This window comes from Typopeltis vanoorti, chromosome 3, assembly GCF_054136105.1.
Source record: "Typopeltis vanoorti isolate ZY-2024b chromosome 3, IOZ_Tvanoo_1.0, whole genome shotgun sequence".
NCBI lineage: Eukaryota > Metazoa > Arthropoda > Arachnida > Uropygi > Thelyphonidae > Typopeltis > Typopeltis vanoorti.
In genome coordinates, this window is record NC_143551.1 from 65,905,863 (window position 1) to 65,919,429 (window position 13,567).

The following is a 13,567-nucleotide window of genomic DNA, read 5'->3' on the forward strand; positions in this document are numbered from 1 at the left end:
TTTGCTACTTTTACACACAGCTTACATATCTCTCTCTGTATTCTTTTAGGGCAGGCCTGCACAACATATGGCCTGCAATGCTATTTATTTTGGCCCATCTGCCTGATTGAAATTAATTAATCATACAGGGGAATATGAAATTAGATGATTTGAATTAAATTTTTACCAAGACTCTGCATGTTTACGTTCATGCGATTAATGTCACAATCATGTTTCTTTCAACTCGACAATAAATTGCATTTGCCGTTATTCCCACTGTTGTATTTAATAACAAATTATTGCAATTGCTTCAAGGTTTTGTTAGTGCTAGTGTCGCTGGGGAGAAATTCAAAGTTACATCTCCGTGATAACGACTTGATGTCTACGAACGAGAACGAATCGTATTACAAAAGTTAGCTGTGCCTTGACTGGCTTTGGGAGTGTAGTGGTTGGGTGTAGCTGGAGCAATACTTTACATAACTGTTATCATAACCTGCATTATTGTGAGTTTTTCATCATTAGTTTTTGTAATTAATATTGTCGATCTCGACACAATGAGCTTAAGTAAAAAGTGTAAAATAGATTCGGAACATCGAGCATTTAACCCTGAGTGGACAAACACTGAGAATATTTCACTGAGAATAAGCGTCATATTTTCAGTGAAATTATTAGTAAACTTTGTGTTTATGTTTAAGTGGTTTTTATTGAGAAATTTTGCAGCTATATCTGTTTGTAAATAATTTTGATTATAATTTTAATTGTAACTCTCTAAAAAATTTAAATATGCATATTAATTAGTATTTACTCTAGACCTACTAACAAATTTACTTAAGTTTAGCTGCAGTGGACTTGTCTAAGATTCAAGATCTGAAGTGACATGGCCCTTGGTTAGGTGGTCCAGTTGGATTTGGCCCTCAAAGACAATCAAGTTGTGCAGGCCTATTTTAGGGCATATGCAAACTTATTTGCTAGTAACTTTTGGTATGCTTTCTTATTTTCCAGGACTGCTTCTTTAACTTCTTGTGTCCACCATGGTGTTCTCATTTTTCTATATTTGCAGAGAACTTCACCACATACCTCCTTAGCTGAATCAGTGAATCAATGTTTTCTTCAGAGTTTGCCACTGAGACTCCAAGATTTGGTTCTTGTTTTCAATTTGTTTCTATTTTTTTTTCATTAATGTTTGTATAGTTGAGTCTACAATTTATTTGTGAAAGCTGCTCAACTTTAATTCTTTTTAAAAATTTCTTACATACTGTTCTTTTCAATGTGATGTCCATTTTTATCCTGCTTAGTACTAAGTAATGGTCACTTCCAATTTCAAATCTTCTGTACACTCTTGTATCCTGAACTAGCATGAAGATATTGCTATCAAGAATGATGTTGTCATTAAGGCTTTTCATATTTCTTGTGTCTTCTCTCCATGTGAACTTGTGCACATCTTTATGTTAAAACATGGTATTAGTAATGTCCTGAGCAGAAGTCCAGTAAATACTTACCATTAGCTTTTGCCCTTTTCTCCAAATTTTCCCAAAATGTTCCTATATACTTGGTGGGATTCATTTCCTACTCTGCTGTTCAGATCTGCAAACAATAACCACTTTTTCCATTTACTTTATGCAGAGTGTAGTCCTGAAAGAAATAGTGCCAGGGCTTTACCTTGGAAACAAAAAATCTAGAGCACGAAGTGCAGCATTATTATTATGATGGCCATATGGCAGAGAGATTGCCTTGTTTTTTGAAACGAAAATGACAAGAGAGGCAAGCTGCTATTTTTTGACCGAAAGCTGGAAATGCATTATAAGTCTCATTATTATAATTCTTATAATTTATTATAACGAATTTAAAAATTTTGATAGTTTTAAAAAAATACCAGGGTGTCCCCCTGGCATGCCCTGTCCCGACTATACCCCTGACTTTATATCATCTGCTTGTTGTAATGACTCAAAAAAATTCCTCCACTTCTTCTTCTTTGGAAGAACCTTCTGTGGTACCATAGGCACAAATAAGTTTCATTCATTGTCCATATTCCCATTTTCAAATTTGAAACTGCCTTCCGATCAAGAAGTTTATCTTCATGTTTGGTATTGAATGCTGTCACTACTCCTTCCTTTCCTTGATCATTGTTGCCTTAAAATAACATCCTATGCTTATTATTTACTAAGATCTCACCTGTTTTTTTTTTCTTTGTCTCAGTAATGCCAATTATGTTCATGTGGTACTTTTCCAATTCTTCTGCAAGTTTGATTTCCTTTCCATTAATACTTCCTTATATTGATGGTTTTCCTATCTTCAATTCTTCTAATGTGGGTTTATTCTTCTTCTTCTAGATGTCAAGTAGGAGGAGCTTGTTCCAGTAGCTGACTTTTCACTGTTCGCTCTGGTTCCCTGATGAAAACAGCAGCGGCCTTGTTTAACCAAGTGGCGTCCCAGCCAGCATGAAATCTCATCATGTTGTACCATCATATGCATTTGTGGTTTAAGCCAATAGAGAGTACAATTTGGTTGGCTAAGCCCCAAATTGCCAGCCCATCATCGTTCATTCAGTTCCCAGTGTATACTTACTAACAGAGCGCAAAACATAAGGTGAGGATTGGACATTAGCTCAGAAGCCCCAGTCAGTTCTCAGCATTCCTGAAAGGCGATGTGGAGGTCTCTTCCCAGTTATTTGGCTTTGATCCTTAAACAACCCTTGTTTTCACTCTTATTGATTTTATTTCACTTTGTCTTTTATTTTATTTTATTTTTCTAAACTTTATGTGATCTGATCCCTCCTCACCACTGTATACCATGGAAGCCTATATTTGCATTTTCATGAGTTCTCCTTTTTTCTTTTATTTCCTTGTTTGATAATGAAATTTCAAATGAGAAGGTTCTGCAACATCTCTGACAGTAATAATATCCATTCCCTTAAGGAACAACATCAATCTGGTAAATACTTAATTATTTCTTTTATTCTTGCCAGTATCTTTTTAGTAATAATGAAATAGCATAAATAATAATAATAATTAAAAGCAACAACTGCCAGTATCTGCACATGCATGCACTCACACAGAGGAGAGAGAGAGAGCAATTTGACTTATAGGCTTCACTTCTGTCAGGGTTTTTTTTTGTTGTAATAAAACTGTGTTAGCCTAAAATGGGAAACAAGTGCAACTAACCTTAGCTCATGACTGTGGAGGCTAAGTAAATAAATTCTCTACTTTTTACCCTGAGGCTGTGGTATTCAAATCACACTATGGCACGGGATATGGATATTTATGAAAGTGCTGTAGGTTGGAGGTGATTTCCATTAATGTGACTCCACTGCTTTTCCTATTCAAGTTTGAAGTAAAAATAAATAAATAAATAAATAAAAATAAAGACCTTGTTTGGTTTGCAAAGCAGCAGTACTTGTTTCATAGTCCAATCTCTATATTAACTGTTTGTTTCGAATAACCATTTTGCTGAAAGGTTGTAAGAAGAAATTGAAGTTCTTTGTTAATATCTTCTTCACAGAGGAGTGAGTGAGCATGAGCACGTTTGCCTAGCATAGAGATAATATCAAGTTTTTGAAGTAGATTGTGATGGGACTGTGCATGGAGATATCTAGTGGTGTGAGTTTTTTAATTACTTTTTAATCCACCTCCTCACCATACTGAAGATAGAAATAGTGAAAAGGGCTACATATCCCTACCATATATCAGTCTTTGGCAAAATTAGCCAAAGTTCTTAAAAAATATAACATCCAGACTGCTTTCACCCCTCTTCTGAAACCTCATTCCTTGCTCAGTAGGCCAAAACAAAAACATAACAACCTGAAATATCCTAGTGCTTACTGAATTTGGTGCAACTGCTATTAGCCTTATTTTGGCCAGATGGAAAAATCCATCGAATTATGTCTTTAGGAACATAAAAGAGATATCACCTACGTAGGTGATATCTCTTTTATGATCTGTCGAACCATGTCCTGAATTCTTCTGATGCTAATCAGGAAAACTTCATTCATTCAGTCTTATGGGACAAATCTAAAAATATCTTTTGATGCTATGATGAACTGGAAAGAAGAATTGTAGAATCCAAAGAAATCATCCTCACTCAAGTACATCTCAACACAACAACAACAACCTCAGCTATAATCGGTCAGACTGTCATTGCGTTGCCATTCAACTTTGGCATTCACGAGATGTTGAATGCATGCACACGTCCAGCAATGAAGAAATACGCAGAACAGCTTAAAATGTTAATACGCTAATGCTTTAATGTATAGTTTTTTGGGCTTTTGCAATTTTTGTTGGTTGTTCCCTCTTGTTATACACCCGAAGAATTCTTCTATGAAGACGAAACTAGTCATGCAATCTACTTAATTAAAATAGTATTTTTACTTTTATCTCACGGCTTTTAGTCATTTAATCTTTGTTTGAAAAAAAAAATGTTTCTCAGCAGAGTATATCTGTTATATCATATATACACACACACACATACACATACATACAAATGCACTGTTCAAACCAATTTTAACTTATGGATCTGAGCTGAGGGCTGGATTAGAAATAATCAGTTCATCAAAGGACACAATATGAGAGTTCCAAGAAAAATTAGGGGAATGAATGGTGGCACCTTCACTGACAGAATCATTAAAAATTAATATATTAGGAAGGAACTTGGCATTCTTGGTATTCAGGAATGTGTGAACAGAGGAAGAGGAATGGAAGAGGAAATGTTAGCAAACCAGGTATTTTGTACCAGAATGGTAAGAAAAATGATCCAGAGGAAGACCAAGATTTATGTGAATTGATGCAGTAAGCAGTTCCTTAGAAGAATGAAACATAAGATCTGGTAATAGTAGAGTCCTGATAGATATTGATTAATTTGGAGGAAAATTGTTGATAGGAAGCTAGTAATCATGTAAACTTTTCATATAGTACTATCACAGTATCCTTGAGAGAATTTAATGATAATGGTCCTTGTTTTTCTGACCCCTCCCCATAGTAATTTAAAATTAAAAAAAAATAAAAGGAATGAATCAGTTGTTTGTCTAATGAAATAGACTGAAATAAATTTGTGTGTGCGTGTTTTTCTGCAGCTTCTTTTTTTATTAGCTGCAGAAGAAGAGACTCCTATTTTGGAATAGGTGCAGTCCATTAAAGAAAATGTAAATTATCAAATGTGGTTAAAGAATCAAACTTAAAACTACTTTTATTCATACATCGAATTCATGATGGAAGAAAGTCTGGTCTAGTTTACCACCCATGAAAGTTTGTTTTGGAAGATAGACTAGTTTCTAATTATCATCAAACACTGAATGCCATATGACATTTCCCGAAGGGTGTACACAATCTAGAAAGTTCACAATCTATGTTTATTCCTACTTATTTTTTTTAAAAACACAGTAGTACCTTGAGTACTATGGATGCTGTTACATCATTTATTTTCAGCATTTTTAAAGAATGTTATCTCCATGAATGTCAAAATGTAATTTTATGTTAATTTATGATGGTGCATCAGTAGCAGTCACGAACTTAAATATTGTATAATATGTTGTATGTATGCATCCTCTATACTTCATAAAGCAGGCATTTTTATTTATTGTTTAAGATTATTATGATTTTAATGTATATGTGATGATATATGTTATGATGTTAATCTGCCATTTCACAAAAATGTTTTATGAAGTTTTATCATTCATTAAATTAATAGCCAGGGGTCTCCAACTTTTTGGAAGGTGGGCCAAATATGGGATGGTTTTTTAATTATGATACAGACTGTTTTCAACTTGTGAAAATAATGTTTATAAAATATAAATTGAATAGACCTGTTTACACTGAATCTTTATTCTCTTAAATCTATGTTAGATATGATAAAAACAAATAAATTACTGAAAATATTTTATGGAATAGGCACAAGGATCCTAGAAGTTGTGTAAAAGTGTAGTAGAAAGAACATAGAAACTTTTTGCTCGAGAGTGGGAAATGAGTGGAAGGGATTGACAGAGGTGGTCATGAGTGCTTGACCAGTGAATGAGGTGAAGAGTGTTATAGGCATTGTGTGCAACTGTAAATAGGACCATAGGTAATCCAGAATCTTAAATCTAATATAACAATTATCATGTTAAATTAGTACATCATTGTTACTAAGAAAACTATCTATATGAAAGAATGTTTCTCTGATGTTATTTTATATAGAATATAGTTTTTGATGTAGTTTTTTAATTAATTAAAGTAATTAATTAATTTATTTATTTTTATTTTATTCTATTTTTACTAAAGGTCATGCCAGTAGAATAACTGTTGATCAAATTATTGTTTTCTTTAGCATACTGTGTGAAATGTAATTCAGCTTGTCTCTGTATATATATGTATACTCCAGATGATGATGACCTTAATATGAAGGTTGAAACATCGGGAAATTAAAATAGTTATTTATAACATGGTTGTAGAGTCCATGATTTATCTAAAATGGTTAGTATAAGCTTCGTGTTATGAGTCTTTGGACTGCATGGAGATTCCTGTATAATAATAATGAAATATTGAAATATGGGTTGTAAGGAGTTATAATATATTCTCCTTGCCTAGTGACTAGTTCAGATGCCTTCAAGAAAATCAATTGTATGTTGTAGGCTGTAGTTTAGAGAACCCTGAATTAAACAGTAAATAAATAAAAAAAATAAATAAATGTGTCACATATTGCTGTTTTAAATTTTTCTTAGAACGATATAGGATACAAAGTGATTCCTTTCCTGCCCTATGGTTGCTTACTTCAGAATTAATTCGACGGCTGCACAAATACTTTAAAAGGGAAATTGGAGGTGAAGAAATAAAGTGTTCTTTTTTATCTACCATCCCGTTACAGAGTTATTTCACCACCATAGAGGAGCATTTTGAGGTAATGTATGAATAGTGAGGTAAAGTGGTCATGTTTTTAGAAACTTAAAAAAAAACTTTTATCTGTTTAGGACAGTTTTATAAAAAATTGTTCCTAAATTGATTGTCAAGACAATTTTTGTGTAAATTTTCCTAAATTGGTTGTTATTTAATTTAGCAGATCTTTTGCTCTAGATTGTGAATTTTACATGATTATATAAATATAATCATGTAAAAATATAGAAAATATTATTTCTATATTAAATATAAATATAAAAAGCATGATTTAGCAATTATGAACACTTGGTTTAAGAAACATCCAAGAAGATTGTACACATGGAAAGCCCCAGGGGAGGATATAAATTGTAGAAGAAATCAGATAGATTATATTTTGATAAACAAAAGATATAGAAACATTATAAAAGATGTGACAACATATCCAGGAGCAGACTGTGATACAGATCACATATTGTTGTCAACTAAGATAAGGATTAATCTAGAAAAGGTAACTACAGGGAAATGGAACAAATCATGGAACATGGAGCGGCTGAAGATACCAAGTACGGCGAATGAATTCTCAAAGAAAGTGGAGGAAGAAATGAACGAGAAATATACAAGAAAATGATGATGCAAGTGAAAAATGGAAGATTCTGAAGGAAAGCATAATTACTGCTACAGAATTACATTTAGCTAAAAAAGAGGAGGAAAGAGAGAAAAGAAAGAAACCATGGATGATGGAAAATATTTTGAGGAAAATAACACAAAGAAGAACGTTAGTTAATAGTAAAACAGAGGAGGAAAAAAAGCAGTATAAAGACTTGATTAGGGAGATACAAAGAGAGATAAGAAGGAAAAAGGAAGAGAGTGGTTAGATGAAATAAGTAAAGATACAACAGCAAAGGCAGAAAGAAAGGACATAAAAGGTGTTTATAAAAACATTAATATGATGACAGGAAGGAGAAAGATGCTAAGGACTGGAGCAATCAAGAATGAAAGAGGTGAAATTCTGATAGAAAAAGAGAAGATATTACAGAGATGGGAAGAATATGTAAGTAAACTTTACGAAGACAGGGAAAGAGGAGAAAATCGAAGGAAAGAAAGAACATAGTGGACAGAGACTGTGCATCATGAGGGAGGAATTGAATCTAGCAATTCAAAAGATGAAAGAAGGAAAATCTCCTGGAATAGATGGTATACAGATAGAACTTATAAGGAATATAGGTGAAAAAGGTATGGAAGTGTTATGGCAAATTATTAACGGAATTTATGAAGGACAAGAATTACCAGAGGAGTTTAGAAGATCAATTTTTATCCCCATTCCAAAAAAGACGGGAGTTTTAGACTGTAACAATTTTAGAACGATAAGTCTTATAACTCACACAGCAAAAATTCTGGTGCAAATAATTTTAGAGAGAATTAGGAATAAAATAGAAAAAGAAATGAATGAGGAACAGTTTGGATTCAGAACCAACAGAGGAACTAGAGACGCTATAACTTGTCTAAGAATTATTGGGGAGAAAACACTAAACCATGGTGGAAAGTTGTTTTTGGGATTTCTAGATTTTGAAAAGGCATTTGATACAGTGAAACATGAAAGGCTTTTTGACATTCTAGAAAATACTGATATTGACTCTTATGACTTGGAAATTTTAAAAAGATTATATTGGTCACAAATATTATCAGTATGTGTAAATGGAGAGGAAACAGGAGAATTCCCAGTGGAGAGAGGAGTCAGGCAAGGATGCAAGTTATCACCATTATTGTTTAACTTTTATAGTGAACAAATGTTTAGAGAGGCACTTGAGGATGTAGAAGAAGGAATAAAAATAAACGGAAGAATCATTAATAACTTAAGATACGTGGATGATGTAGTAGTGATGGCAGAAAGTGAAAATGGGTTACAACAAATCATTCAAAGAATTGAAAACTCTTGTAAAGAGTATGGACTAAGAATTAACACAAAAAAGACCAAGATAATGATAATGGGTAGAAAAATAGGAGATAATGTAAAAATAAGATGTAGAGGAAAGATTTTAGAAGAAGTGGAAAGATTTCAATATTTAGATAGTTGGATCTCAGAGAAAGGAACTTCAGAGTTGGACATTAGAAATAGAATAGGTAAAGCTAAATCGGTATTTATGGAAATAAAGAGAATTTTAATAAACAAGAACACTAAAATAAGCGTTAGAATTGGAATAGTTAAAGCAACAGTTTGGAGTATTGCAAGTTATGGAAGTGAGTCATGGACACTAAGAAAGAGAGATATGGAAAAAATTAATGCATTGGAAATGTGGTGTTATAGAAAGATGGAAAAGATTAGCTATACAGAAAGAATATCAAATCAAGAAGTTTAAAGATGAGTTGGGATGGAAAGAACACTGTTAAAGAATATTATGCAAAGAAAGACTAGATTTGCAGGACATCTTCTGAGAGGTTCTTCGGGACACCTGACAAGAACTATATTACAAGGGAAAGTTGAGGGGAAGAGAAGATGTGGAAGACCAATTAGAGAGTGGTTTAATGACATCGTGGAATGGACTGGTTTAAGAATGATGGAAGCAACAGACAGAGAGAAATGGAGAAGAGCTGCTCATCTGCTGCAACCCTCTTGCTAGAGGATGCTACCGGACGACGATGACGACGATATAAATATATCAAAAAAACTTTGTTTTGTTTTTCCAATGGTTAAAAAAAAGTAACTAAACTGAAGAATTTCTATCCAAAGAGATTGAGAACTTTACTTGAAATAAGGAATATTCCCAACATCAGTGGGAACTCAGTAGAATATTCAGTACTTCTGTTATATGTTTACTTCTTATTTAAATTTGTTCAGAATTGAAATTTTAGGTCAACAGTTAGAACTGAAGTATGTTTAAATAAATTGTTTAACTGTAAATCATATCTAAAGCAAGGCTACATTATCTCCACTGTTGTTCGAGATATAATCACACTGTTCAGAAAAGGGATATTGAATTTGCAGTGTATTATTCAGAGCAGTGTATGCAAAATGTATGCGTCGAGGAAATTAAAGAACATGTGGAAGGAAATTGAAACTGGAAAGAGAGTATGTATTAAGTGTTTTAAAAGTGAGTGTCTGTTAGGTGATGAGAACGCAACAAATACCGACGATAAGATGGAAAATTATGTTAATAATGTTGAATGTGCAGCCATGGAAATAGAGGAGAATGAATGGATATCAATAAAGAAATAGCACACTTAAATGTTATCCTCCATAGGACAAAGTGCGACATTGAAAAACTGCAGAAGCAGCAAGAGTTTAGCAGGGCTGAAAAAAGAAAGAAGCAAGTGATCCAAAAGAATAATAAAGAGTGACCAAACAAACAAGAAAAACAAGTTAAGAAGAAAATTGTGTATGGAGACTCAAAAATCAGGGAAGTACTTAACGAAAGCATGACAAAATCGTGTTTTCTAGGAGCAAAAATTCACAACATTAGTCACACCATCTGGATGCAAAAAAGGTAAGTCGAAGGAAATGATTGTCTTGGTTGGTATCAATGATTTGAGAGGTAAGAAGTATTCTATGAGGGAGGATGTAAAGGAATTGTTAGAAGAGGCAAAACTGAAGAGCGAGAAAGTGAAGATTGTAAGTCTCCTACCATGCTATGATAGAGGCGAACTGAGGAGGGCATTGATAGCCAATGAGTCTATGCGTAGATTGTGCAAAGGAATGATGTAGAATTTGTGGATATGTGGTCTCTGTTTGGCAGAAAGAAGGATTTGTGCAATGTGGATGGACTGCATCTAAATGGCTTTGGTGTTAGGTGTCTGGAGAGAGTTTTGTTCACCAAGCATGCTGATGTGCAAATTCATGGGAACTTAAGCAATTAGGGTGGAAACAAGTGAGTTTTTTTGTGAAGGCACCCATGATGTGAGTGAGTGTGAGAATGACCACATGAGGAATCTAGTCTCTCAAGCAAAATATTGAATAGGGTAGTCAATTCAGAAAGTAAAGGTGGGGGGGGGGGGGAATAAAGGGATGTTGCCATTTCTATATACTAATGCCAGAAGTATCAGGAACAAGGAGGTGGTGGTTTGGCATTGGTTAGTGCAACCTTACTAAAAGTTATAGGCATTAGTGAGACTTGGATGATACAGTTACAGGGATTGAATGTGAAGGATTTAGTATTTTCAGGAAAGTTAGGATGGGGGGGGAATACTGCTGATGATAGCAGATGAATTGCAACCAAAATGAATAGGTGACAGGCGAGAGGTTGGCTGTTTCATTTGAAGCAATCTGGTGTGAGATTAAGATCAGTAAAACAAAATATACAGTTGGTTGTTGCTATAGGCTAGGGAGTTCCACAGATGATCTGGAAGACATGCATTGCCAAATTAGCATAATGAATACAGGTCGAGTGATTATTATGGGGGACTTCAACTATGGAGATATAGACTGGATGGAAGAAAGATCACATGGCAGAAAGGAAATAGAATTTATACACCTGCTGAGAGATAATTACTTACGGCAGCATGTAATGGAGAGGGGTAGGAGAGTATTGAACCTGGTCATAGGATCAGAAGAGCTATCCATAACCAAGGTGACAATACTGTCCCCAATTGGGGACAAGAATAAATACCGACTGAAGTCAAGACCAATCAGTCTTGACTTCAGAGATTGTAAAACATGAAGAATATTCTATCAAGAAGGGATATTTGTGGAACTATAAGGTAGTTGATTATGACATGCTTAGGAAGAAGCTTACATCGGTACCATGGCATAAAACTCTGCATGGTAAGGATGTTAGTAGTAGTGCATAGGATATATTTAAGGGTCATGTAGAGGAAGCAATATTAAATTGTATACCTAGGATAAGGAGGGTTAATCAGGGAGGAGTTAGATGGATGAGTAATATCACTAAGCACGAGCTGCAGAAGAAGAAAAATGCTGTGGGTATGTGAAGAGAAAGGTGACCAGCAAACTCATGAACAGTAAAAGGCTCAAGCAAGGAAGGCAAAACCTGATTATGAGAAGAATTTAGCCGAGCAGGAAAGGGAATCCCAAAGAGTTCTTTCATTATGTGGCAAGTAAGAGAAAGAATGACTATGGAAGATTAACCTTAATGAGTGATGATGGTCACGAGGAGACGGAAGCGGATAAAATAGTTGAGTTACTCAGTGACCACTTTGCAAACATATATTGTCCTAGTTAGGTTACTGCTTTAACCTATGTAACAGACACTAATGTTGGAACAGAGATGGATGAATTGAAGGTCCTTATGATATTGCAAAATCTCAATGTAAATACAGCTGTGGGATGAGATGAAATATCCACTAGGGTTTTGCAAAAATGTGTAAGAGAACTGGCAATGCCTTTGACTAAGCTGTTTAATTTAAGTCTCAACTCTGGTAGAGTTCCAAGGGAGGGGAAAGAAGGCAAAATTATTCCTTTGCATAAGGAAGGTTCTAAGACTACAGTAGCAAATTATAGACCAATCAGTATATCAGGTGTGGTGGTAAAAGTGCTAGAAAAATTGGTAAAAAGGAGAATTCAAGAATGGGTAGATAAAAATATGATACTGTATGAGGATCAGCATGGCTTTGTGAAGGGTCAGCCATGCCTTAGTAATTTACTAACTTTTTATAATAGAGTAACTGTTGCGTTGGATAAAGGAAATGGCTACACCATGATTTTGCTGGATTTTTCAAAGGCATTTGACAGAATATCACATGGAACTCTGTTACACAAAGAATAAATGGGAATGGACATGACAGTGGTTAAGTCGATAACAAGATGGCTGCTGGACAAATATAAAAAAGTGGAGGGGCAGAATCGAGGCAAAAACAGGCGAGTCCCATCACTTGAACCTTGTGGTGTGCCACAAGGTTCAGTGCTGGGACCATTGCTGTTTAATTTGTACATAAATAATATAGGAAATAACCTGAAAGGAAATATTTAGTTGTTTGCTGATGATGCAAAATTAGGTAGAGTAATAGTTAATCAAGGGGATGTGAAGATGATTTAAATAGGCTGTCAGTATGGGCAGAAGTTAATGGGTGTCAGTTTAATGTCGAGAAATATAAATTTATGCATTTTGAGATAAATAAATTACAAGCCTTGTAATTTATTAAGAGAGTTGAAGTTTAGAGGACATGTTGCTAAGGTAGTCCATAAGATTACTTGGCTAATGAAGAACACATTAAAAAGTAGAGATAGGGAAGTTGTAATTCCTCTTTATAAGGCCTTGATACTCCCACATCTGGATTATACCTGGGTTTCTTGGGGATGAGGAAGCAGTGGAGAGGATTCAGAGGCGAATGACCAAGATGGTGAGTGATCTTCAATCTATCCTCATGTTCCCTATGAGGATAGATTGAAGGCATGTAGACTGCAGAAGTTAGTTGATAGGAGAAAAAGAGGGGATATGATAGAAACATTTAAGTTGCTTAAAGGATTTTATAGGATAGATGCAGGGGAAATGTTTCAACACTTGGCTGGAGGGACTAGAACAAGCAGTCATCCCTGGAAGTTGAATAAAGGTGTGGTCAGTAGGAGTGTGAGGACTAGTTTTTTGCTTGGAGAGTTGTGAATGAGTGGAATGAGTTGCCAGAGTCAGTTGTGAGTGCTTTGTCTGTTAATGAGTTCAAGGAGAGGTATAATAGATTATGTGGATAGATTGGGTCTCCTGCAATGAGTTGCACAAAAAAGTTGTGGAAGAAATATAAACAAAAGGTGATCAGTCAGCCCATGAGTAGTACAAGGCACAGGCAAGAATGATAACTTATTT

The 13,567-nt window shown here is 34.6% G+C and overlaps 1 protein-coding gene across 4 annotated transcripts in view; it reads left to right on the top strand.

The window, feature by feature from the left end:
- BBS9 (Bardet-Biedl syndrome 9) overlaps positions 1 to 13,567 on the top strand; it is a 347,462-nt gene that overhangs the window by 258,577 nt on the left and 75,318 nt on the right. For all 4 annotated transcript variants that reach the window (XM_090415673.1, XM_090415671.1, XM_090415675.1 and 1 more), the window contains one exon: positions 6,668 to 6,843. In XM_090415673.1, the coding sequence (XP_090271799.1) occupies positions 6,668 to 6,843 (176 nt within the window). The remainder of the gene's footprint in view (positions 1 to 6,667; positions 6,844 to 13,567) is intronic.